General features: G+C 39.2%; 2 protein-coding genes across 2 annotated transcripts in view; one reads left to right on the top strand and one right to left on the bottom strand.

Annotated features, from left to right (window-relative positions):
• The window catches only part of ITGA2 (integrin subunit alpha 2), a 48,667-nt gene that overhangs the window by 12,263 nt on the left and 9,004 nt on the right, over positions 1 to 27,400 (top strand). The window contains exons 4-26 of the mRNA XM_058823383.1: positions 573 to 687; positions 1,087 to 1,214; positions 2,350 to 2,498; positions 3,518 to 3,668; positions 4,096 to 4,261; positions 5,560 to 5,633; positions 6,721 to 6,859; positions 9,434 to 9,579; positions 10,281 to 10,424; positions 12,279 to 12,482; positions 13,260 to 13,396; positions 14,855 to 14,994; positions 15,951 to 16,102; positions 17,164 to 17,274; positions 17,899 to 17,981; positions 18,767 to 18,908; positions 20,515 to 20,607; positions 21,627 to 21,703; positions 21,802 to 21,885; positions 24,992 to 25,094; positions 25,888 to 25,998; positions 26,468 to 26,572; positions 26,882 to 26,995. Coding sequence (XP_058679366.1) covers positions 573 to 687; positions 1,087 to 1,214; positions 2,350 to 2,498; positions 3,518 to 3,668; positions 4,096 to 4,261; positions 5,560 to 5,633; positions 6,721 to 6,859; positions 9,434 to 9,579; positions 10,281 to 10,424; positions 12,279 to 12,482; positions 13,260 to 13,396; positions 14,855 to 14,994; positions 15,951 to 16,102; positions 17,164 to 17,274; positions 17,899 to 17,981; positions 18,767 to 18,908; positions 20,515 to 20,607; positions 21,627 to 21,703; positions 21,802 to 21,885; positions 24,992 to 25,094; positions 25,888 to 25,998; positions 26,468 to 26,572; positions 26,882 to 26,995 — 2,868 coding nt within the window. The remainder of the gene's footprint in view (positions 1 to 572; positions 688 to 1,086; positions 1,215 to 2,349; positions 2,499 to 3,517; positions 3,669 to 4,095; positions 4,262 to 5,559; positions 5,634 to 6,720; positions 6,860 to 9,433; positions 9,580 to 10,280; positions 10,425 to 12,278; positions 12,483 to 13,259; positions 13,397 to 14,854; positions 14,995 to 15,950; positions 16,103 to 17,163; positions 17,275 to 17,898; positions 17,982 to 18,766; positions 18,909 to 20,514; positions 20,608 to 21,626; positions 21,704 to 21,801; positions 21,886 to 24,991; positions 25,095 to 25,887; positions 25,999 to 26,467; positions 26,573 to 26,881; positions 26,996 to 27,400) is intronic.
• Positions 18,758 to 27,400, bottom strand: part of LOC131570939 (molybdopterin synthase sulfur carrier subunit-like) — a 32,360-nt gene continuing 23,717 nt past the window's right edge. Inside the window, exons 7-9 of the transcript XR_009275930.1 lie at positions 20,208 to 20,295; positions 19,460 to 19,590; positions 18,758 to 18,997 (exon numbers count right to left, since the gene is read on the bottom strand). The gene's annotated coding sequence lies outside the window, so the exon portion shown is untranslated. The remainder of the gene's footprint in view (positions 18,998 to 19,459; positions 19,591 to 20,207; positions 20,296 to 27,400) is intronic.

Here is a 27,400-nt window from a genome sequence, read left to right as displayed (position 1 = left end):
ACTGCTGTTTACAGAGGTTGTTTCCAGCAGCGAAGCAAGGTCATTTTCTCCCAAAGTCAATGAAACCCCGGGGGGAATGCGCGGCCAGGGGCTGGTGCAGCCCAGTGAGACAGCGCTCACCGCGAGCTGCTGCAGTGCACCCTGTAGATGCCAGGTGAATTCCCGTTGGGACGAGCCTTTCGGAGGCCTCCCAGCTGTCGGTCCCCCGCTCGGGTCCCGGTTCCCGGCTTGGGTCTTGGGTCCCGGTTCCCTGCTCAGGTCCCGGTTCCCGGCTCGGGTCGCGGTTCCCCGCCCGCCCCTCACGGCGATGCCGCGCGTCCCCCGGGCCCGCCTGCGCGGGGCGCTGCCGCCACCTGGCGGCCGGCGCTGGCGCTGCAGCGCGGGATGGGCGGGGGCGCCGCGGCGGGAATTCCTTCCGCTCCCTGAGGAACTCTGTGAGAGGGGCGGCGCTGGCTGGCCCCATGACCCACGAGAGCTTTGCTGTCGTGCTGCTTGTGGTGGTTTTCTGTGTAGATGTGGTGAGACAAGTGTTGGTTATTTTTATCGTTTCTTTTTGTTGTTATTTTTTAAAGACTTGTGGTCCCTTGTGGGCGCAGCAGTGTGGAAGACAATACTATGCAACAGGAGTTTGTTCTGAAATCAGTCCAAGTTTTGAGATCTTAAGAAGCTTTTCTCCAGCTGTCCAAAGTAAGGCAACGTGTACAAAACACATTCAATTACAAAAAAAACCAAAACGACAAAAGCAAACATACAAAAAAATAAGAGATACTGGGTGGGGGACTGTTAATTTTGATTTCTTAAAAAAAAAATAGTATGTGCCAAAACGAAAGTCCTGGGACTTATATATAAAGGCTGTCATTGTGATCTAATGCTGATGTAAATATGGCCTTAATCCTCTGTATTCAGAGGCATTGCACCAGTGCAGATTTAAAACCTGCATATGCTTTTATTGAATTCTCATACTGGCAAAGCCTCCTGAGCTGAAGTGTTGCCTGTGTGAGACCTAAATATACACCTCTGTATTTACCTGAGATGTGTATTGAGACTGCAAATGCACTTAATGTCCACTTCTTATTTTCGTTTTAGAGTGTTCCTCTGTTATAGATGTTGTGGTGGTTTGTGATGAGTCAAACAGCATTTATCCCTGGGATGCAGTGCGGGCATTTTTGAAAAAATTTGTACAAGGCTTAGACATAGGCCTTAACAAGACCCAGGTAAGTCAAAGACATATTTGAGAAAGACCAAAAAAACCCAAACAAAACCTAAACCAACCAATTTTAAGAAAACCAAGTCTGATTCTGTGTAACTACAGTACCTCAAAGCCACAGGTTACACAGTTATCCTACTCAGTGTTGAGAATTTTATCTCATGGTTATCATATTTCAAAAGGGATTAGTAATTTGATCCAAAATATAAATTAACTGAAATAGAAGTCAATGTTGTATCTAGGGGAATCAGATCTCTTTCACACATTAGACGTAAAAGTAGTTGAAAATTTGGGGATGTGATAAAAGTAGAACAGATTTTAATGGACTTTTCATACACCTCTTTGCAATTGCTGCATCTTTAAAACAGGAACTTTTCCTGCTATTTTACTCACTGATCTTTGAGGGTTTTTTTTTTTCCTTTTGATTTGATGATGGTAAGGAAAATTTTATTGCCTTTTTTTTGTTTTAAATATCTTCTGTCTTTACAGTTGTCCATTTTCCCTAAACAGTTCTGAGAACAAAGACTGGGGTACTGCAAATCTCTCCCAAAGGCTGCCTTCTTCCTTGGGCTACTTTGGAAGTGAGGTGCTTAAAAGCTAGGCTTCCTGCTCAGTTCTTTCTGAACCTCACCTTTAGCATCTTTTTTTTTTTTTTTTTGCCTTTGTTTTTAATGCACATCTTATCTTACATCTTTAGCTTCACCTGTATTAAAAACAAATAGGGTTTGAAGTGCGGGTTTGAAGTGCTCTGAAGGAACTAACCTTTAGGACTTCCTTAGAAGAGATCAGACTGAGGTGCTGTCAGCTTGTAGAACTATTGCTATTTTCTCTTTTTTCCCAGAGCTCCTAGTATTATTGCTATCCATCAGCCCTTCCAGAAGTAACCAAGCAAACATTTAATGTCTGTTTCAGATCATTTGCAGTAACATACTGTAGTCCATAACAAATGAGACAAAGTGCAAGAGCATTTTAGCTTTCTTTGCTTTTCAAATGTGTTAATATTAATTGGTTTTATATGTGTTGAAAGAGAGCTGTGCATTTACAGACCTTTTACACCAACCTGACGCATAAGTAAGCATCATGACTCTATGTAACTAATTGTAAAGCATCATAATCTAACACCATTTTTCTTTATTGCATAGGTGGGTTTAATTCAGTATGCTAATGATCCCCGAGTAGTCTTCAACTTGAATACATATCAAACCAAGGATGAGGTTGTTAAAGCAATGGAGAAAACATCTCAGAAGGGAGGAGATCTCACTAATACTTTCAAAGCCATTGACAATGCAAGGTGAGATGCATTGATGATCTACCGTGCAACTGTTGTAACTTACAGTTCTCACATGGCAATGAGAACATCTTGAGCTTCATTCCTACCGGGAAGTCCATGTGCCCAGGGCCTCTGGAGTAGGTTCCCAGCACTAGGCAGAATCCATCAGGTACATTTACAGTGTCTCATGCAGACTGGCACAGGAATACGTAGACTAGAATTGCTGAAAAGCATGTTGTTAACTATTGGGTTGAAGTCTACTCTAAAGGAATTCTGGCACCCAGCAGAGTTGTTATGTCACAGATCTCTAAACATGACAGTGCATCAAACAGAGTGGACGAGGTTTTAGGAAATATGCAAAACCACTGAAAGAAGCAAAGTTTATCCAGGGATTCAGTGGGCTCAGTAACATTTGTGTTTGCAGATCAGGCTTTGGTTGGTTGCAGGGAAAATAAAAACCTCTTGTCTGTTGTCAATTTACCACTGCAGCAGCATGAGTGTGAAAAAATAGGGAAAATTTAAACCAATGCTTTATGACTCTGAACACATGTATAAACCAGGTCCATCTCAGCAAGAAGATGCTGTTTTGAAGTTTTATCAAGTACAGAACTCTAGACCAAAATACATGCTGAATCAAATGAACTGGACAATTTGGTTTAGGAACAGGCTCAGCTATCAATGGAATCAATATTTGCAGAAGTATTGAGAAGTCTGTTATTAATTCTGTTCCATTTTTGTATGAGCTTGATGATGCCAATTCCTGGTGTCATAAAACTTTAACAGTTCTGATACAACCCCCTTTTCATTTAGAAATATTTGTACAAAAAAAATATTGTTTTTCCTGGAGTTTACATTTTTATCAGAAACACCATCCAGTCCTTCCAGCCCTACATATTTTTTTTCCTGCTTCTTTAGTTACATTCCTTATGCACTACAGAAGCAACTTGCTGTAATTCAGTGATGGGCATATCCATCACAGTATGTGTGCTGGTTCCATCCATGATGGATTGATGAGTGATAAACCCAATGTTTTATCACAGACAGTATGCCTTCTCAGCTGAGTCGGGAGGACGCCCGACAGCCACAAAAGTCATGGTTGTTGTGACAGACGGCGAATCACATGATGGCTCCAACCTGAAAACAGTGATAGGTAAATGCAATGAAGACAATATAACCAGATTTGGCATTGCTGTAAGTAATACTGAAATTGTACATTACTGCATATTTGAAAGATTGTTTTGTTATGTGTGTATCAAAGTACGTGTTCTATACAAAAGGGGTGTGTAATGCACACATCGTTAACTGCTGAGACTGAAGCAAAGCTAAATTAATCCTCTGAGCTGAGGGAAATACTGGTCTTTTCACTGGCTGAAAAAGCAGGACTAGAATTGCCTGAGCAACTTCAGTGGTTTTCTCCCTTGCCAGGCCTTATGTTTTTTTCCTGTATGAATGGTCCCTTGCATAGGAATGAACTCTAATAAGCAATTCAATAGTATGAACAAAGGTAACTTTTTTTAAACTGTGTAGAATATTTGCTAAAATAATACAGGAAGAAATGGAGTAGCAGCATGATCTCTCTCTCTTCTTATTTTGCTATTTGTTTGTTTCTTTACACAAGGTTTTGGGATACTTAATAAGGCATGAACTGGATACTAAAAACTTAATTAAAGAAATCAAGGGAATTGCAAGTCACCCAACAGAGAAGTATTTCTTCAATGTGTCATCTGAGGCTGCGCTACTGGAAGAAGCAGGAACACTTGGAGAACGCATTTTTAGTATAGAAGGTAAAATACTCAATGCATTTAAAAAAAATACATCAGATTCCCCCAGCTGATGAGCTTAGGATTTTGTTTAGCTTCAGTTTGGTGCAGTATTGTGATAATGAGGGGTAGCTGGAGCTGCAGGCTTCTCCCTGCTTCACTCTGCTCAGGTGGGCTCTGGTTTTCACAGGTGTACCCCCAGCTACGCCACCCCTAATTAGCCTGAGGTTTAAGTTAATTTGTGCAGTTTGGGGAAAACATTCTGCAGCTAATGAAAATGTCTATCATGTCACAGGCCTCAGATACGGGGGCTTTTCCATTTGCAACCAAATGTATTTGTTAACACCAGAAGAATAAGGGTAACTTTATGCTTGTGAGCTTCACTTGTGTGAAACCTAAGCTATTTTTAAATTAAAACAAAAACAAACTAAAACAAAACACATCACCAAAAAACCCCCAAAACCAACCAAAAAACCCAACAAAAAAAAAACAGACCCACAAGACAAACCAGAAGACTGGGTTACTGATGACAGAACTGAATGCAATTTGTGTGGTGCCTACCGGGCCTCCTCCCCAGCACCACCGACGCTCCTGTGCATTGCTCAGAGGAAGGTGTTGCAGAGGTGGCACAGAGATACTTTGGCTGTCCCAAAAGCCAGCTTTCAAATTTAAGTTAAATTGAGACCTTGGCCTTGGAGATGTGTAGCCTGCACTCAGCTCCCTCAGAAGCCTGTCTGCCACTTTCCTGTGCTCAGGAAGAAATCTTCCCGTTTCTTTCTCCTTCATTTAATCTTTGCTAGGCCCATATGGCTACTCAAAGCAAGGGAATAGGTCTTTTTACTGAGTAATCCCACTGAATTCCTATCCATCTAGCTTAGGAAATGGATCTCACAGTATTTTTCAAGACAATTGCAACAGTTTTTAGGAGTCCTATATGAAAATAAAAATTTCTGTTTGGAAGTTACGAATATGCAGTCATTAAAGTTGTTAATTTCAGGGTATTAATGCTTACTAGGAAACACAAAAAGAGACCAGCCACAATAGCAAGACTGTGCAAACTGATTCAAGCCATCTTGACCATCATCTTCTGCCCTTTTTTTGGAAGAGACTTATAGCATGGCTCTTGGCTCCGTCTTATAATTTGCCTCAATTGAATCCTCCAAATTTTCTACATTTTACCAGCTCTGATTTTCATTTCTTGTAAATGCTTTGGCCAAATTGGTGGATATACACAGTCCCTCTATAGCTAAACTCAGAGGCAACAAGACTGGATTTTGTGTGGTTACATAGAGATAACCATATATTCATATCTGTTTTACCAGGTACTGATCAAGGTGATACCTTCCAAATGGAAATGTCACAGGTGGGCTTCAGTGCATATTACTCACAAAAAAAGGTATGTCACTCTAATTATTTAATGATACAAATATATATACATATGTACACATGAATGTAAGAAAAGAGAAATAAAAACACAATGTCCAATTTTAAGAACTTTTTACAAGCAGAATATCAAATTATCCTTTAAATTTTTTTACTTAAATATGTATTAATAAGTATAATTGTATTATAGTTTTTTTCATTTACTAATTTTGAGATGTGTTAATACAATGCTTTCAGTGATTTCTGAGTTCATGTAGCTGGAAAAAATTAATTCCTCCTTGTTTGTGACTAGCTATATTGTAAAGCTGGTAGACAGCTACCAAAATATAAATAAATCAAATCTGAAAAGAATTTCTCTATAAATTGTAAAATTAATTATATTTGTTTAAGACATATTTCACTTAAAAATTAGAACCAAAAATCGGATATATTTCAGTGCTAATCAACTTTAAGATTATCAAGTAAGTTCTCCTTGCAAAATCCAAATGTGGTTCAATCAGCTTTCAACTGAAAGTACAAGAAGGTTTTTCTTTCTCATAACCCTAAAGATGAATGAAATAATATTTTATAAATCCCATTTATTTTCACAATTTGAAGTTTTAAATTATGAAGCAGTTGATGCTAAGAAATGGCAAAAAAAATGAGAAACATATGGGCATTTTTTGAGGAAAACTACACATTTAATTTTATTGCAATTTTCTGTAACAGTATGTCAGTTTAGTGAAGAATTTTAATAACTTGAATAAACTAAACTGTGTTTGTTTTCTGTTTGCAAGTATAAGATTAAGTGTTTCTGTATGAAGTATTCTGTATAATGAGCCATGCTGATTTGGATTTTAGTTTTAACTCTTCTCTCAAGAGCATCTCCTTATGTAAAGAATTAAACTGTATTTATTCACATTAGCTTTTTTGTGCTCTCATTGACACTTTTGTTGTTGAGAAAAGGGGCTTTAGTTTTCTTGTACAGCTGCATTTTTGTGATCTTAAGCCTTGTCAGGGCTCTAAACCCAGTGATGTGAAATTATGCATGGGACCGTCAGCTTTGCTCGCACTTCTCCTAAATCAGGTAGCTCTAAAATGTAGACTTTTATTTTTTAAAGGATGTTCTGCTGCTGGGTGCAGTTGGGGCGTATGACTGGAGTGGAACAGTAGTTCAGGAGTCTTCAGACAGAGCCACCACCTTTCCAAGCCATGTGTTTGAGAAGATTCTACAGGACAGAAATCATAGCTCATATCTAGGTAAGGGGCTGAAATGCAAATCTGGAAATCTATGAAACCTTGATTAAGATATTAAGGAAGTTAGAAAGTTCCCCCCTACCCAAAATGGTGTTAAGAAATTATTTGAGAATGTGAAAAAAATTTTTGGTCAAAAAGATTATTTTGTACTAGTCAATAGTTCATTGAATAAAAACTTGAATTTTTTTAAAATCCTACTAATATCAAAGTGGTAAGCTGAAAAAAAAATCAGTCTTTGTCACTGCTGTGGTTTAACCCGACCTAGCAGCAAAGCAGCCACTCAGTCAGTCCCTGAAGGGGAGTGAGAATGCAGGAGAGTTCAAGGGAGTGAACTCCTGGGCTGAGATACAGACAAAATGAAAGTCAAGCATGGAAGAAAAGCAAATCAAGGGATTTATTCATCCCTTTCCATGGGCAAACAGGTGTGTTCAAGCATCCCCAGGACAGCAGGGCTCTAACAGACACAGCTGTGACATAGGTAGACAAATGCCATCATTCCTAATGTCCCCTCCTTTCTCCTTCCTCCTTCCTCCTTCCCCCTGCACCCCTATACACTGAGCATATGGAATGGGATAGTCATTTGTGTCACTGGTGGGCAGCTGCCCTGGCTGTGTTCCCTGCCAGCTGTGACCCCTCCCAGGCTCCTCGCTGGTGGGACACACTGAGGAGCAGACAAGGCCTTGACACTGGGTGAGCGCTGCTCAGTAGTAACTAAAACATCCCTGTGTTATCAACACTGTTTCCAGCATAAATCCAAATCACAGCTCCACACCAGCTGCTGTGAAGAAAATTAACTGTATTCCAGCCAAAACCAGCACAGTCACAGAGACATAATAAATCATGTGATTTGAAAAGGCTGCTTAGTGAATCATACTGATCATTATGAGTTGCTTCTGTTACAGCATTTGAGTGTCCTTCCCCACTTCGATGTGGATAAGAAGCTGATTGACTTTCTGTTGTTTCATATGTGCTCACTGTTTTCTTAGCCTTTTCCAGTTCAGTTTATAGATTTTGAATATTACTACCACTTAATAGAGATGCTACTTATAATCTCCATATGTATTTTTGACATGCTTTTGTGACCCAAAAAAGCCAGTCTGTATTCTCCATTCATTGAACTGCTTTCTGTAAATCTTCAACATGCCTGCTCTGCTGTTTCATCCTTGAAAAATGCTACTACATTAAGCATCTATGACTTTCTCATTCTTAAAGGTATTTAACAATATGCTCTCTTTGCAACTAAGATACTCTTTTTTCCCTTATGGCTCAGCAGTACTTGCATCCAACAAAATTAATAAATCTAAACCCAAGCAAATGAGCAGTAGCTCTTTTGCGTGTATGATCTCTTCAGACTTTCTCTTACTTAATTTTCTTAATAATTTTTAAAAGCTCAGATAGTTCCCTTTCTGTACGAGGCAGTTTCAGTGTATGTACTTTTAACTTTCTGGAGCAAACAATGTTGCCTTTTCTGTCCCTTTATTTCCCTTCCACTTTCTGTCCTCCAGTAGGAGCTCTCCGTACCAGCTCTCTCTCACCAGCTTGGGAGAGCATAAGTTAAAGAGCTGCTAGAACATCACAGGCTGCTCAATTGCTCTGCAACCCTGCTCTGCATGGCACCCACTCACTTCAAGTGATTGTATTCTGTATTGATTAGGAAGGTGTGTATGTGTAGAATAAAATCTCGTTTTGTTGCTCATTGAAGTTGCAGTCAAAAAAGTTGTTCTCACCCTGTGTCTGAACAAAAATTAGGCTGGTGTGATGCAAAGATCAATGCATAATCCTTTTAGACTGTGCTCCTCATATTGTTCTGCAGCTTGCTAAAGGTCTGCATATTCTGTCCCATCACTGGCATTTTGTTATTGAGTTTAACTATAGACTTTATAAAGGATTACTTTATTTTCTTTGCTTAAAATAAATTTGCTGGAACTAAACCACAGAAATCTAAAGTATGTACTAATGCTAGATTTATACTGCTAATACATGTTTACATTTTTACAGGTATTAAATGACATTTCCTGAAAGCAAATAAATGCTAGAATAATGGTAATGACGATTAAAATGTTCAGAGAAGTTCAATCAGCCTTCCAGCTGACAAGCTGTTCATGTAGCCTCTTTTATTCAGACTAACCACTGGTCTGTTGTTTAGTGAGCTGTGGGAAAATGCACTGCAAACTTTGCAGAAGCTAGGTGTTCCTCCCTAGTTTGAAAACTGGTTTAAACGCTCATCTCATATTTCTCTTTATTTTTCTTTCCAAGGATACTCTTTGCATGTTTTTTTCCCTTCACAAGCGTCCCCTTCACAAACATTACATTTTTGTGGTCTACATTTTACTGAATAGGCGAAGCTATTGTGTTAGTCTGTAAACCTGCTTCAGCTTGATCTGTGTGTCATTGTTCTCTCCAGGAGAATATTGCAAATTTTATGCATATGTCACAGCATAACTTCCCATCTGGAATCGTCACTCTGTTCAATTAACATACTGGATTGACTCATCCTCTGTGCTTTTATGGATAACAAACCGATAAATTGTAATTAAAGATCTCTCACATATGTTAAATGTTGACTTCTATACCCAGGTTACTCTGTTGCTGTTCTTTCAACTGTGAGCTCTGTCTATTTTGTTGCTGGCGCACCAAGATCCAACTACACTGGCAGAGTGGTGGTTTATAATGTTGACAGTGATGGTAATGTTGCAATTGTGCAGTCACGGAGAGGCGAGCAGGCAAGTATATTTTGGTCATGAATACAGACTTTCAGGAATCTTTTTTTATTGACCCAGCAGTAAATTGCAATTTGTTTTGAAAATTCCTCTTTGTCTCAAAGCACTTGGAATCCACTTGAACTTTTCTCTGTCGCTAGACTATTTCAATGAGGTTAGCTGTTGCTCTTAAATTGTATTTTAGGAAGTCATCCACTTAGTGGCAAAAGATAATACACAAATCTAATGTATCCTTCTGTCAACAATTCAAATCAGGAGACACTCAGTAAATTCTGCTCTGTCTGAGAAGTTATGAAGTAGATGACATCAGAAGACAGATATGGAAGCTCAATTTCATTTTCTCTTTTGGAAAAGAGGAATGGTTTTAGCTGTTTTTGGTATCATCTGTAAGACAAATCTGAGAGTAGATCAGAGGCTGGGTAGTTTCCTGTGCAGTTATAAAAAATACATACTTCCCGTATCTTACTTTCTGTTGGCATTTGTATTGCTGAGTGGTAAAGCCATAGCAGCGACTACGGGACAGAAATAGTGAAATATGTGTAAGGATATGATTCTTCCAACAATGGAGCATGCTACAGAGTAATTTAATTCGTCAGCATTCAGTAGCATTAGAGTATTGGTGGATATAAGTTTTCTGAATCAGGTGCTAAAACATGATTTACAAAAGCCACATACAGCAACAACCCATTTGCTTATGATTTCAGATTGGCTCCTACTTCGGCAGTGTGGTGTGTTCAGTGGATGTCGACAGGGATTCTGTGACAGATGTGCTGCTTGTGGGTGCACCAATGTTTATGAATGACCTGAAGAAGGAAGAAGGGAGAGTGTACATGTTTTCCATCACAAAGGTAAAAATGGCTCAAGCCAGCGCTGCTTAGGGCTAACTTCTTACAAATCAGATTGGCCACATGCATGCTGAAAGGCCTTTGGCTTCTCCAGATCCTCAATGTCACTATTAAGTGAATCTTTTCAAAGTGTTACTAATATTTAAAGTGACTTTTTTACAAGAAACAGAGCATGTGCTTATCCTAGGATGTGGCATAAGGGCAGGGATGAATGGTGCCAAGCCTTCCTGGTTAGAGGGCCTTCCTATGGAGGCCTTTCCAATGCTGCCTTACATGTTCTGCTTTTCAGTAGCAGCTGCAAACTTGCCCCAGAGCTGCTTGTGCATGTAATCTGGGAATTAGGCAGCTGGAACAGACCAAAATGGAGCCAATGAGCAAGGCAGTAGATAAGCACTGTTAGTGGTCAGGTGCTCTCTGTGTCTCCCTGGTCCTGGTGTCAGGCAATGTAATTCATGCTAATATAGCATGGGTTGGCTGTATCTCTGAAAAACCTAGCTCAAGGCTTTTGCTAAGTAATTTGCCATTTGTTTTTGGTGAATGTATTCAATGCCTGACAGTATTCCCAAAGCAGTTCTGAGAAATGCTCTTCTATGAGCTTTCTGCATTGTTACATAGACTCTAACACTGGATTGTTACCATAACTCTTGTTGTCCCCTCTGTTCAGTAAAGCTTAGTATCATTTGTCTGATGCTTGACTGACAGTGCTTTTTATTCAGATCCATAGTAGTTGTTTTCAGAATGTATATATTAACCATACTGAGCCCTCTGGCATTTTTGAACAGTCTTTCATTCACTGGATGTCTGCAAAGCAAATTAATTTATGACATCCATCAGAGAAAACAGAAAATGGTCTCTTTACTAGGTGAATTGGCAATGAAATAAATAGAGAGGTCCTCTTCAGCAGGACCTCAGTCAGAGTATCCCGATGCAACAGGAAACTAACCTAAAACAATTTCAACATAGATGGAGGAGCTGAAAGTTGGCAGATGACATTGGTCTTTTTGCCTATGCTATCAGACATAAGATATGAAAGAAAAAAAATGAAAAAAATTTTTTTCTTTGCTTTTGAAAACCAAATAAATTGGAAGACTATCTTACAATTTTTAGTTGTCAAATGTTGGGTTTAAATTTTAAATAAGAAAGAATAACAAAAGGTACTTTTAGTGTTTTTTAAAAATAATCTGGATTTGTGCAAGTTGTCCTGTTGCGCAAGTAATACTTTTCTAGTCATTTTTAATAAATAACTTGGCTGTTATTTCTAAAATTTTAAGCACAGTATGGTAACTGAAGTTAAAGGTGAGAATGCTATTTGCCAGAGCTGCATTTTATCTAGTGTAAATGGGATTATTTAACTATGAAGATCTCCAATCTTTCTTTCTTCATTGGCATTGGAGAGGTCAGGAGTTTACCATTTGGACACATGTTTTTTGCATTAGTTTAGTAAGGAAATTCCATTTCTGTTTCAAAGAATTATGTCCAGTTACATAATTTCCATTCCCTCTGCATAAAAACCAGTAATCCAAAACTGGAAACTGTATTTTTCAATGTATTGTGAAACTTCAGAACAGTCAGATGAGGACAGAGGGGGCATTTAAGCTTCATACATATGGTTATATTTGCTGTTAGTACTTTGCGTAGCATGCTTTGATTTTGCTGTGTAATTCTTGCCAAGACTTTGAGACATAATGCAAACTGAATGGGCAATACAATGGGGAAGGAATTCAATGTTGAGCTATCTGAGGGGAATGTACTGGAAAACAGAAACAAAAAACAATGCACATAGATACTTGCTCCTAGGTCTAATCTGGTGCAATGATAGCTGAATTTCTGCTTTTTCTTATTTGTCATTTTTTTAAGAGAATCTTGGATCAACAAGAACTCTTAGAAGGTCCACAGGGGTCAGAAAATGCACGCTTTGGATCAGCAATTGCAGCACTTGCAGACATTGATTTGGATGGTTCTAATGATGTTGTAATAGGTGCACCACTGGAAAACCAAAACTCGGGAGCAATTTACATTTATAATGGATTTCAAAAGACTATTCGTACCAAATATTCTCAGGTAAATAACTGTGTTGTGTAATGCTGTACTCGGTGCCTTTAAATCTGCTAGAGGAAAACAGAAGGCTTTCTGTGATTTAATTGGCTATTGTTTCAACCTCTTATAGGAATGCTGTTATTCTCGTGGTTTATTTCACATTTTGTGCCTCTCCTCCTTTCAGCTGTCAGTATATCCAGACTGATGTTGTGATGTTTATAAATGAACCATATAGAGGAAAAGCATGTGCAAGATGCTCATTGTGAGCCATTTTTGATGCCTGAGTGTGAAGTCAACTACTATCCTAAAACTGACACCTATTATTTTCAGGTTTTTAGTGTTTATGTACAGCTATGAAGATTAGATAAATCCCAGCACTGCAAATTAAAAATACATTAATATTAAAGGTCTTTCTCTGGTCTTCATATATACTATAGTGGTAATCTTATTGTCGTTTTCTATGCAGATTTTCTGATTGCAGCAAGTATTTGTTAGAACTCCTATTAAGCTTCGTATTCTTTGGGTTGCTCAATGTGAGATGGAAAAAGTTTCCAGCTGTATCTGGCATACAGCAGTCAGTGAGTTGATCTGCTCCCAAGACAGAAAAATCTAGTCCTTTGTCCACTCCAGCAGAGGAGAAAGAGGTGCTACAAAAGCATCTGAGAAAACACCCACAAATGCATTTTGTCTAAACTGTACATTGCATGTACAGGGAGTATCAGTGAAAATATATTAACCAGGCTACTATCTACGGACTTAAGCATGCTTTGGCATACTCAGTAACCAAACTCTCTTTCCCAGAAAATTTTAGGATCGGATCCTGCTTTTGGACAAAAGCTCCAGTTCTTTGGAAGATCAGTAGATGGCCATAGAGACTTAGATGACGATGGCATTACTGACGTATCAGTTGGTGCTGATGGAAATGTGGTCGTGCTATGGTTAGTGTACTCTTTCTTAGAAAGGAAGCAGTTAGTGCTTCAGATGCAGCAGTTGAACATGAAGTTAATTAAACAGGAAAAATAAGCAAATTTAAAAGCTCTTTTGTTCCACGTGTTCAGTGCTAGCACACTTACTGCCTCATCACTTCTATCAAAACTAGCTAAAAAAAGAGCATTAGACTGACTCTCTTTCAGGCATTTATCATTAAACTGCTGAAAGGTAAGGCAGTACACAGAGCAGAGCCAGGGTATGTGGGAGGAAGCCAGGTGGCAGAGCCTGCTGGGCAGGACCTGACCAGGAATAAGAGGGCCGGGAGACATCTTCCTGCTCCTGCTGTGCAGTCACATGGTCCAGAGGGAAGGGGCAGCAGCAGGGAATGGGGCTTGATGGAGGGTGTTTGTAACAGCAGGCTGTGTACCTCAGTAGCCAGAGTATAATTTTGATAGCTGAGCCTGAGACAGGTGAAACCACATCTCACACAACCTGTGTGACCTTTACTGGCTGATAGGCTGGTATGGGGGCAGCCTTGTCCTGCAGGGTAAGGACAGAGAGCAGTAATAGAGAGCTGACCAGTAGTTTTGGCAAGAAACACATTTGTAATGGCAAATTGCCTTTGCCACAGAAGTCAGAGTACTTTCACAATATATAAAAAGGTTTCACAGAACCCAAATCATCTGCCTGCCTAAGTAGGCTGTGATTTCCACTCCTTGCTTGAGGAGCTAAATTCTGTTTCCTTTCCTTTGCCTGTCTTCATGCCTGAGGCTCCCCATTGTAAGAAAAATATCAGTGAATTGCTACTTCTTTCATAATGAAACAAGATAATTAAAAATGAATGGTCAGTTTGGACCTTTGACTGCTGCTGCTGCTGGGAATTTCATTAAAGAAAATTATGCTCCTTGAAGTACCAGCCTTTATGTAGATTTGATTAATGAAGATGCTTGTTCTTCTTTCACTCTGACGTTTGGGCCGATTAATGCATTTCATTTTGATTAAAGTGTTTGTTTTTACATGCAGGGTTCCTTTGAAACTCTTCTTCAAAATCTTGTTCAATTACATTAAAGTTGTTTTTCAGAAAAGTTAAATTATTAAATAAAATGAAGAATTACCCATCCTCACCTTCCCAGAAGAGCTCTAAAGGAGCAGAAGGTTACTTGTTTGGAAAATAGGCCAAGAGCTTTATTCTCTGATACCTTGAGGGATTGATCGGGGCACAGGCTCAAGCCATCAAGCAGCCATTAATTTGACATGAAAATATGTATTGTTATTGCTGTGAGCAATGATATCAACAAATTCATGTATACCTAAGGAAAAATAATTTTACCAGTGCCATTAAAGGAAGTTTACATTGGGAACCTAAAAAAATCAATACTAACATTTACAGATAGTATTGGATAACAGCCTCTGTATTACCTAGTGTTCTTCAAAACATCGTGTAACCTTTGAAATATATTTTTCAGGTCAAGAGGCATTGCAAATGTGTCCATAACTGCTTCATTTAAGCCTGAAAAAATCAGTCTGCTGAACAAGAATACAGATATAACTGTCAAAATATGCTTTCAGGCTTCATTTAGACCTGCTAAGAAAAATAATCAAGTGGGTAAGAGTATTTCAATGATTTGTCTTATATTAATTTCTGCAAAAGTCCATTATTTAAATGAGTAAGGGAAAATCTAAATATGTATTAGATTGAATATCAAGAATCACAAAATCAATGTAAAACTTAAGTGCTTGAGAAAGTGTTTTTAAGACCTAGTTCATCACTGGCTCCATACTCTTTGAAAAGTGGGGAATTAACAGAATAGAGGCCAGCTGTGTCCTTGTTGTTCAATAATCCCCAAAAATGTAATTAATGAGGAGATAGGTTCATCCAACCTTCCCTTTTTCAACAACAGACTGCATACTTTTCCTCTTCATAAAAAGCAAATTAAATACTTTTCAGAGGGTCACAGCAGTTTTCAGTGGGAGGAAGCTCTTCTTTTCAGAGCACAGTGAGTATTTCTGTGACCAGCAGTGGGCTCCCATGAAGTTTTTAAGTTCAGTCTCACAGACAACACCAGTTGGACTGCTTCAGTGCTACATAAAGTGCCTTTAGGAGCTCATGGTTTTAAGCTATAAAATAACAATGAACTTTCACAATAGAATAGTCATAAAACAAAGAGGAGGTGGCAGAAATTATTATGTGATTGAAGAGAAGATGCAGATTGTTTAAAGTCACCTCTGAGTTCAGTGACATTGTTGCAAGGCCCCTTTACCTAGGGTAACCCTGGCCCTGCTGACTGGCTTCCTGCCTGACCTGCAGGCTCAGACATCTGCAGTGGAGGCTGGATTGATTGCCATTTGATGTGCCCCTTGCAAATCGGGACCTAAACCTGTTTGACTCCCTTGGAAAACACCAGAGAAAGTATTTTCATTTTGAAACTGCTCTGTGTTTAGCTATGAAAAACATTAAATACTTACTGTGGTCAGGAAAGCCTGGTCCCTGTAATACTGAGCATAGTAATGAGATCACAGCAACCATGCTCAGTCAAAAATGTACTGTTATTCTTCTTGTAGCTATAAAGTACAATGCAACATTGGATGCAGATCTTCAGTCCTCCAGAGTGACTTCTAGAGGATTTTTCAAAGAAAATAATGAAAGATACATGCAGAGGGATCTTGTGGTGCATAATGAAGAGAATTGTGTTCATGATGTCTTCAGTGTACAAGTAAGTGCAATTGCAAGTACTCTTGCATAACAAAAGATCAGAGGAAGGCGTGGATGAATTTTTGTCTGTAATGTGAATTTCATGGATGGTATACTGAATTATTTATATTTCCCAAATCCCCCGAGCTGAAAAATACTTAATAAGATTATGATTTCATAGAAACTAATAACTGTCACATTCAGTACAGATTTTTAGGATAGGAAAGAGGGTTCTTAATTGTGTTATTCAGCTTTGGTGTAAAACAGAGCCCATGGTCTATAGTTTCAATAGATTTTAATTTCCCTCTGAGTTGACTGTTTTGTAAGAACTACTAAAACATACATGCAGATGTTTTCTTCAGACTAACATTTAGGCAGAACTTGCATGCATCCTAACCCATGGTACACAACAAGGAATTAAATAGAAATAAGCAGGTCTCCATTTTTCTCCAGAACCAAAGACTGAACAGAGCCCTGAGGCTTGCCTTAAGCTCTGTTGCATGATGCTAGGTCAGGTGGAGGACTTCTGTCCCTGCTGTGGTTTGCAGTGACCTATTGATCACATTTAGTGCCATGTGGAGCAGTGAGCCACAGGGCTAGATGGTGATTCATCCAGGACTGAAAAAAAGAGGAAACATGGCATTTACTGTGTTTTAGTGTCACTCAGGCCCAGATGCTCTTTGTGATGGTAAGACAGAGTGGAATAGGAATTTGACTTCTGCAGTTAGATGAGAATGAAAGCTATCTGAGAATGAAAGCTATCTGGTGATGGCTTTGACGACCAGCTCCTACAGCTGCAGACAATCTGCATGTTCCTTAGCCCTAGTAGTTACTGTGATGTGCACAGTCTCCAGGAATCAGTTTTATCATGGAAATCGCACTGAAAACTGTCAATCTAGAGGAGCCCACACTGGTCAATCACACAAAATTATTTTCTTTAAGAAATGAAGCTTTGAACTGTTGCTTCTCCTTGTTTAGAGCAAGTATTATTTTACTGTGCACTCTCAATTCACAAGAGAAATTACCAATTTTATGCAGTTTTCTGTGCTGGCTGCCATCATCTGAACCTTTTGTGTTTTACAGGAGCCTTCAGATGCTGTGAATTCACTTAGTATGCGCATTGACATTGGCCTTGCAAATCCTGGCTCCAGCCCTGTCCTGGACATATCTTCTCCAGCATCTGTGGCCTATAGTGTAAGTATGCAGATTTACTGTTCAGAATTGCATGGCCATACACATCCATAATGTGTGGCCCCCACAAACACCAAAGTGAAACACATGCAAGTGAAAACTGGTGCTTTGTGTAAGTCACATGGAGGAGTGTCCCCTGGTTCCTTTCATACCTTTGCCTGTGTTACGTGAGCTTGCTCACATGCACACACACACACACACACACACACGCACACACAAACGCACACACAAACACACACACACACGTCAGCCACCGTAGCACATAACAAGCGTGTCAGTTCAGCCATGTCACCGTTGATGTGAACTTCTAGTTGATGACAAAGATGAATGCTTTCAGTTTATTCTTCAGTAAAGGGGTAGAGAGAAGAGGGATGGAACTAATTTGACTACATCACCTTTGTTGTCATTGAAGAGTAACCTGTCTGTACCGTTCTTGGATCAGTTGACATGTTGCAACACATTATTCAGTTCACTCGTTCACTTGTCAAGATTTTTAATGTCCTTCAGAGGATTTCTTATCTGCAAACCAAGAATGTGTTTCAACTTGAAGGTGTTTGCACTCTAGTGTCTTCATATCATGTTAAAAGTTGAGCCCTGTCATTCAGGAAATGTTTTTGTTTTTCCTAGATTCCTTTTATTAAAGACTGTGGTGAAGATGAACTTTGTGTCTGTGATCTTGTTCTGAATGTTCAGCAGAAGGCAGATGATGGGTAAGAGCTGAATCAGTGGAACTGTTAAGGTCCAGTGTCCAGTGTTTTCAACAGTTGGTTTGTCTGTAGGCTTTAGATTAATTTCTAGAGGGGAATGCCTTTCCAGTTCAACATCTAGTTAGAAACAGCACGGATAAAAAAAGCAATGGCATTTTAATCTAAATTTAATCAAGGAAAAAGAGGTAGGATAGGGATACAAACACAGAAGTAGGACTCTAGGACTCTTGTCAGCTTAGACCAATCCAAGTTTTGGTACCTTAGAGATGAGGACATAGTGAGTATTTGGACAAATTGTATGTGACTGGCCGCTGTTGGGAAAGGGAGCACAATGGGAGAGCAGCAGCAGCTGCAGCAGCTGCTTTCATCCCTCCTACAGGGAGCAGCGAGGATCCTGCAGTAGCTGTGCCAGTGGGGAGTTGTGATCAGCTATCTGGGCAGCACATATTCTAAGTCCATGTCAGATGTATATGCATATATATGCCCATGTGGGCTGCCCACTCTGTCCACCTTCCCACCAGGGAAGACCCCTTGAAAATTCAGCAGTCACTTTGACAACACATAATCAAAGTCCTGCACAGAATACAGTAAATCTATCTGGTTTCAGGAAACACCATCACAGAATTTCTTATGCCAAAGGGTTTAGAAAGCACAGTGTTTAAGTGTGTGCAATGTAGGAAATGTCTTGCTGTGCTTGTTATTTGTTGTTGGCTTCAGGCAACACATTTTCCTGATCCACAGCTGTTCTAGTACCTCTATTTACAACAATGGACTTTATTTTCCAACAGCAAACAACAGTTTATTGTCAGCAGCAAAAACAGAAGACTAACATTCAACGTGAAATTGAGAAATAAAAAGGAAAATGCATATAACACCAGAATCCAGGCTACATTTTCAGACAACTTGTTTTTTGCTTCATCTTCTTTACCGGTGCGTGATACCCAGCTTCACTGTTTCTGTAATTGCCCCTGATTTTTGAACTTCTCAGAGGAATTTTCTTTTTTCCTTTCTAGCAGTGCCTATTCCAGAAAAGAATGTGCATAAAAAACTCTCTCACAATTTGTTTTCTTGGATACCAGAATTATTCCCCCAGCAGATCAGTTTATTTAGGTCAAGGAGAGATATTTCCAACTCAGCATAAAAACTGGCTACTTTTCGAGTTTGACCTCACCTCAGACATCTTTTCCTCACTTTAGGCCTTGGCACCTACATCTGCTTAACTCCCAGCAGCATGCCTGAAGCAGTTGCTGTGCCACAGGGAATTTGTATTTGATAAATCAGATGTGCAGTATTGATGATGAATCCTTAAAACACAGACTTTGGATCTAGAAATAGTGTTACTGCCAAGGCCATGTGTTCCAGCTACACAGTTAATCAGATTGACATGATGGCTATACCAAAAGCTCTTCTTCCAACAAATTTTATCTTAGAGAAAGCAAAAGAGAGGAAATATGCATACTATTTTGGGGAATGCAGTATACCTATAATTCAAATTGTTGCTCCCAATTCCCAAAGGATGAAATGCAGATTTCAGTGCTTGGCTTATATGGTCAGGCTCCTACTGGAGAGGTACGTGATAATCCTGGGGGTGAAATCCAGAGCAATCCCTGTACTGAAGGGAGAGGAGGGATAGCATTCATTCCTGCCCAACAACAGCATTATTCTGAACAATGAATTGGCAAAAGTACTGCACACAGCACTGGGGGTGCCCCTCTACCTCCCCATCCTGTTGTGCAGCAAGATTGTTCATTTCAGTCCTGCCAAAAGACCACACTCGAGCTAGAATTTTCTTTTGCGTTAGATGCTCTTTTGCTTAGAAGCACTTCAGCCTGCAAGTGAAGTTTGGACCAAAAATGTGCCTGCTTCAAGGCAGGAAGAAAAACATAAACTGAGTATATATGGGTCTTTTTGGAGGTCTTGTTTTGAGGGTTTGTTGTGGTTTTTTTTTTTCTGGTAGCACAGTTCATGAATGGTAAATGTCTAGTAGGAATGTTTTTTTACAAAAGACAGTACTTTTTAATAAATTCTTCTCTAAGGATTGATAATTGGCTCTGGTCTGTGAATTTGTCTTTGAATCAAGGATGATGACAAGCCAATATTCTGGAAAGTAGTAAACAAACTATTATGTGTGGCAGATTTTCTTACAGAAAGTTTCATTTCTTCCAGCTCTAAGACTGTGTTAATATATCTGCAAAAGTTCTGTAAAAATTCTGTAAAAAAAAGACTTACAGAAGTTAGTGGTAGAGGTGACCTGTACTCTCTGGCCTGTATTCCTCCTTCCAAGCTCAGCACAAAGTTGTAGTAAGATGATTGCAACCTACAAGAAATTGAGTGGGAATGGTCCTTGTCACCTTCCTTGTGACTTCCTCCTGACCCTGCCTATGCCCCACCTATCTGCTGCATCTCTAGGATTTACTGCCATAACACCTATTTTCACTCCTCCTTACCATAATACATATGCTGTTGAAGGTACACACCTCTCTCTGCCTTATCAAAACCTGACATAAGATGGTGTTTCTGTCTGTTTTCTCTGCAGAGTGATGGGACTGAAGTCTCGTGTCAAACAGGAACAGCACAAAGTACAGTCATTTGCCAAATAAGCTATCCTGTTTTCAGAACAGGACAACAGGTACAGCTAGCATGTTTAAATAACCTTGAATGATACCCAAAACCTTCTCTGCTGTTGTTTTTTCCTAAGTTTGCATTTATTGCTGATAAATGTTTCTTAGATTTTACAACAGAGGTATTATAATAAGCAGACTAGGGCTTAAAATATGTGACTCCCTGTCAGATTAAAGGACAAAGGATTCTCAAAACTCATTTGTCAAAACCCACAGCTTCCCAATGCTGCTGCAGTTATGTAACTTTTGGAGAGTGAAAGCTGGGGACAGAGAAGCACAGAGCATCATGTGCAGGCTCCTGAGAACTGAGCACAATTCCCATCAATTCCCCCCTGCAGTGTGAATCTGGGGTAATTCCCTCACCTGCTCAGTGAAACTCATCTCTTCAAGAAAGCAGTATTGTTTTGGGAGGAGATGGGAGGCCCAAACAGCCCTAAGATGAAGTGCATATCTTTTTTTTCATATATACCATAAACCTCAGGATATCCACAGTTTCATGAAATCTCTTATTCCTCAAGGGCAGAGCAGAAACTGGGTTCTAGCCTCTAACATAATCAGCTATAGCAATAGGAAACTTGCTTGAAAGAACAGAAGCATGATGTCCTGTGGTAGGACATGTGGAATAATGAAAAAAAAAGTCATATATAGAAAGTTCAGCCTGTTCTGAATGTTAATGGAATTGCTCAAAGTGGACCTGCTGAAACAAATGGAAGAAAAGAGTGAATACAAAGCTTGTGTCAATGCTGGAGTTTAAAATGAAGAAATTGTGAACACCTTTTGTTGCAGCTTACAGCTAGTTGTACACAATTTTAAAATGCAAATGACTCATGTTTATGTAAGAATGCCAACTTGTAGGGGAATGTAAGAACAAATTAATTCTGACTATTAAGACATTACCGAAATATTACATGGAAATCTGTAGAGAATTCATGTATAGAGGGCAGTTCTAGATTGTTACACACATGAATAATGTCTTTTGGGATGTTGTACCAACTTGTTTACTATGTGTCACTTGTCTCTTCTGTAGGTATCATTTGATATTAGCTTTGATTTCAACCTTAAAAATCTTCAGAATGTGGCAGTTCTAAGTTTTCGTGCATGGAGGTAAAGTACATAATGATCTGAAAGCAAGTTAGGTATTAAAAGTTTATTTGTATAAAACAGTATTTTTACACCTGACTCAAATGTGTTTTGATGAACAGTGAAAGTAAGGAACAGCAAGACTCGGACAACCAGGTCGCCTTATCAATTCCTTTGCGATATGATGCAGAAATTCACTTCACAAGGTATGCTGATTTATGTAATGTAACAGATGTAGATTTATGTATGTAACAGACAAGGGCATTTTGACAAGCTACTTGAAGTAACAGCCTTGAAAGGCCACTAAAATATAATGAAGCTTTGCTTTTGTTTTGGAAGTCATAAGAAATTCCCTCTTCACCAGTAGTTGCAGATTTGTCCATCCTTCCAACCAAATTTAGATGTGAAAAATTAGGAAAGTTGTGGACCCGTGTTTACCTCCAAACACTTGTTACAGATGCTCCTGTGAGCAGAATTGATAAAAAGGTCAAACAGTGCACGTGGTTTTGATAACATAAATAGTATATACTGTATAATAACACTGGGCTTCTTGGCTCAAATGTAATGACATTGGATCAAAACTGGAGTTACAGTGATCAAAACTAAACAAAGGAATATCAAAAGGAAAAATATGCTTCCCTCAGTAAAGGAGGGAAAGAAAAAAAAGAAAAAAATTATGGATGTATCTGCTGAACCTAGAGCAAGAATATAAATTTTTTAGCAGTTTGAGATAATGGTTTGAACTAAAACCTGAGGTACACCTGGCAGATTCTCCCTTGCTGCAGCTGCACTGTCACTGGAAGCAGACATCCTGCTTTCCCATGCACCTATCCAGATTCTGGCCCAAACCTACCCCTCTGCCTGGTGCCAGCCCATGTAGAAGGCAGGTCAGGGCTGTTGCAAGAGAGATCCTTTACCCTGGAAAGGTAAGGAGAGGCAGCTAAGAAGGCAGGGGGGAGAGAGACCAACAGAAGCCTTTTAAGCCCTTTTATCTTCATGTAGTGCTCTTGAAAGTCCTTATCTTGAGCCCTGGAAACACTTGGTGATTTGGGATGCACTCAAACAGTAATTAGTCTGTTGCTGTTCCAAACAAGAATTATTTCAGTTACAGTTTAACATAGATTGCAACTGAAACAAAAATACATGGGTATCACTCTTGGATCAAGGTAGGATGTTTGAATTTTCATCAAATAATGGATTTATTTATCTCTCCCAAATACTGCATTTCTAGGATCAACATGTAATTACACTTAATGCACTTGGTCACCAATTCTTGATCAAAAATGCTTTTTCATCCCAAAGTGTTAAAAAATTAGTAAATATAAATAGATCTAAAAATCCCAGTAGATATTCTCTTTTATTTAGAGAATAACAAAAATTTTTAAAAGAGGGAGCTGCTTCAAGATGCACAGCAACTATGGATCCAGGAAATTAATATTCAGAGATTACCATAGCTACAAGTACTGTTGGCTGCTGTGTAGGATGAGCTGGAATAGGGACCACAGTACAGAAGATTATGTTACAACCTTCTTTGCAGAAGCAGTTTCAAAATATTTGAGACATGCATCATGAATAGGTGCACCAGTCTTGGAGTCATGCAGAATTTTTGAGATTATTTTAAATGCAGAAAAGCATTTAAGTCAGTGGTTCAAGTTCTTTCAGCTTCTTGAGAAAGTTGCATGAGACCTCACCAGCAGCAGCAGAGACTGCAGGAGCATCTGTGCAGAGGGCTAGCTTCTTAGGAAATTCAGATGGTGCAAACTTGAATCAGTGGGTTTAATTAGCTGAGAAATATGGATTGAAATGAAATGCTTCAGAAGTGAGGAATAATGGAATCTATAAAAGTTATTCAAGGGAAAACAAGAGTTTGAATTCAGCTACATCTCCTGAATATGAAAAAATTCAATTTCATGTGCACATCAAAGAATGAAGGAATACCTACTGCCAGAAAATAGTTAGTTATTTTTGCAGATAATAAATTTTAAAGAATTAAATAAAATGCATATTAAGCCATGGCATAACTTGGCTTAGAAAGTATTTACCTGGAATTAGTTCTTTCTGAGGCAGGAGATGCAGCCAAGAAGTAATCCCTTGAAATACAAGAGTTGAGAAAAAAGTATTGTTTTGCTGAAGTTAAGTCTTTCTAGGGATAATTTCCTGAGTTTCTAGGAGAAGATGTAGCAATATGTCTTTCCAGAGACTTCTGAAAGGACTAGGAAGCTGATACTCCACATCTTGGAAGGACTGGAGTCTTCAGCAGTGAGAAAGCAGAAAATATGTCATGTGTGTTTTCACTGGAGTCCTTGTAAGCAAGTCCTTCAAGGAAAGGGCCCATGGGAGAAAGAGGAGGTTCAGAAAGGATCCACAGTGCAGTATGGAGGACCACCATTGATCAGGAAGCACATCTGTGAGACTGTACACACATTAAATTAGGATGGTACTCATGGATGTTACCCAGATTAAACAGGGAGAGAACAATAAAGATGATAGATTCCTTGTGGAACAGGAAGAGCTGATGTAGGAGTTGTAATAGCCTCTATTTATTGTTAACTCACCAGATTGCTTTTTGACTGTTCAAATTAGCCTTCTAATGAAAGGTAATGATGAAGAGCAGATACAGTTCTGGCATGATTTAGCAGAGGAGCTGCTCACAGGTAGCAAGCAGTGGGTGTGATGCACTGCACAGGGGTGTTTTCCTTGCCTTTGAGCATGGTTCCGACTAACTGAGCTCCTCAAGCACCCACAGTTCCTTGCACCGTTCCCTTCCATCACACACCTGCCATTCCATGCTGCAGTGAGCTGAAACCACCCTTGTGTTATTTCGGAAATTCTGGATTTTAAACCTCATAATTACTGAACAATGTGACCCAAAGAGGACTATGAGGGCTATGTGATATGTGCCATCTACATAAACAGGGTGATGCCTGTGTTTCCACCCCCAGCCAGTTACAGATATACCAAGGGAGACAGTCAGGAAGGCCCTTCCTGAGTGAAAAGGTGACTGCAAGGGTGAATGTTGCAGTTTGTGTGCAGAGAAGTTGTTTGCACTATGGCCCTGAAACAATGCAGGGTCTAGAAGCCTGAGAGAGCCTGTATCCTGTACAATTCTCTTGTCTTAATTTCACATGTTTGTTCCAGCTCTGGGCTTCAGCACACCATTTTCTTAACCAACTTCGTAAAATTCAAACAACAATCTAAGTGACTGACTTCTCTCTCTGTACTTCTGACCTGTTTCACAAAGGCATATCCAGTAACATATGTTTTCAAAGCAGCTGCCAAATTGAAATGTATTGTTTTATGGTTGTTAACCAGGCTTGCCAATATCAACTTTTATGAAGTATACTCTGGTCATAACATTCCTTCCACTGTGAATAACTTTGAAGATATTGGCCCCATGTTCAACTTCTCAGTTAAGGTTAGTAAGTCTGTTTTGTTCTGGTTCAAGAAGTTGCCTTAGCTCCCTCTGTAGCCTGCTCCCAAAACCTTGTTTAAAAAAACACTCCTGCTTTCATTGTCTGATTTTGAAGCTTTTGAATAAGTCAAATAAGGAAAAAAAAATTGCAAATAGCATAAGTTCTTGGAGTCTTCATAAGGTTAAGGATGACATTTGCACCAGTAGAATGGGGGAGGGATTGGTCCTGCACTGTGTACATATTTAGAAGATGGTTAATGCTTAACTTCAGGCCAGCTTCGACTGTTTTTTCACAGAGTCTCTTGACAACTTGATAAAGAAAAACAAGTGTTTGCAGGCTTGGACTTTGAAACTTGAAGTTTGGCAAGGGTTAAGGGCTCAAACCTGATGCAAGAACTTGCCAAATCACAGTGCTTATTACATAACACAGAAAAAAACAGTAGATCCAAATATGCAACGTGGAAGAAAGTTAAATTATGTTCCATTTCCATTCCTGTAACTGCTACTCCAAAGGACTAAACAGGCCTATTGGCCATGGCAGAACATTTGCTTTTCAAAACATATTTCATGCAGTTAATATGAACTCTGCTAAGAAAACAGACAGGAAACTGGAGCTATACAATATACTTTCTGCTTTACTATTCACAAAATTACTACTCCAGTGTCTTAGTAAAAAAAAATTGATATAAAAGGAGTCCAGTTCTTCCATACTCATCCATTATTTCTAATTTTCTTGGTGTATCAAATAATTTATGTGTAGCTTCCTGAATTAACTCTTGCGTTTCTTGCTTTGCAGGTAACAACAGGAAGTATTCCAGTAAAGATGGCATCTGTAACAATCAATCTTCCCGAAATGACCAGCAAAGGCAACCCACTGATGTACCTAACTGCAGTCACCACAGATGAGGTATAGAACTGAATTCTGTTTTGGGAGTTTATCAGTACTACAAACATTAATTATCTCCCCAATATTATGGCTTAATTTAAGGGAATCCATATCCATACTCTTTCTCCTTGTCCCTTCCTCATAAAGAGGGAACCACAATGCCAGCAGTACACTAGGTTATTACTTTGCAGATGTGGAGTATCTGGATCTCTTCAATTAGGTCCTTCTCCAAGTTCCTGAGAAATTTATTGTAAAAATGAAATTATTAGATGAGGAAAAGCCCTTCAGGTCAATCTAGGGACAAAAAAAAAGTGTCATAAGAATTACTTACTCCTGACCAAAACCACATACTTTTAGTTTTCTAAAGAATTCCGTTTTCACACTTCAGCTTTTAACAGCCACCATCTAAGCCTGGAAATATATATTACTACAATAAGTATAAACTCCCAAGTAGCATGTCATCCACTCTCATTCCTGCCATCTTTTCTAGGTCAGAGGTGTTACTTGTGATGCTCAGATAAATCCACTGCAAATAGGGAAAAGACCTTATTCTCCATCTTTCATGAAAGAGAACTTCAGAGCTTCCAAAGAACTGGTGAGTAAAACCCAGGGCTGCAGTAAGCAGGACCTTCTGAGCTGAGGGAAGCAGAGCTGACCTTCTGAGCCCACTGCTGTGCTTGTGATGAAGGCTGTGATGGGGTGGCATTCCTCATTTACAGAGCAGGAGCTCAGCCTATGGATATTCTTTCAGATACTGCATCTGCTTTAGCACATCCTGTAAGCACTTAATTTGTATGTACAGAACTGCAAGGACAAGGGCAAAAATTCTAGATGTTGCAAGAATATTTTTTAAAGTGTATTTTTAATGCATGCTGTTGCTTCTTCTTGCTGTTTCCCCTGGAAGAACTGTAAGAACGTGAAGTGCAGTACCATCTCATGCAAACTGGAACACATTGCACTGAAGGGAGAGTACTTTGTGAATGTGTCCACCCAAATCTGGAATGGAACCTTTGCTGCCGTGAGTATCAGCTGCATCTTTATAGAGAATACAATATTCAAGTATTTTCAAACTCCTGATATTTTTCAAAGTCCAGTACAGAGACCTTACTAAGAGAGTACAGAGTACTCTCAGAGTACTTACGGAGTACAGAGACCTCAGTCTAGAAAGACCTTCCTTTACTTTGTATTGGTGTTATTTTTCCCGATTGAAAACTTGAACGTGAAAGTAGTGAGGCTGCATAACGGAGGCGATAAAACTTCAGCACAGAATCTAAGAAAATGCTATGATAGTGCAACCTTCACTGCTGAAAAAAAAGTTTCCTACATCTGTTAGAATCATTCTTGGGGAACTACAGTTTCCACAAAACTCATCATAGGACAGCAGAGCACAGTACCTTCATAGTCTGTAAAATAATCATGCTTT

Source organism: Ammospiza caudacuta, chromosome Z (genome assembly GCF_027887145.1).
Source record: "Ammospiza caudacuta isolate bAmmCau1 chromosome Z, bAmmCau1.pri, whole genome shotgun sequence".
Lineage (NCBI taxonomy): Eukaryota > Metazoa > Chordata > Aves > Passeriformes > Passerellidae > Ammospiza > Ammospiza caudacuta.
This window is presented reverse-complemented; position numbering and strand designations above follow the sequence as displayed.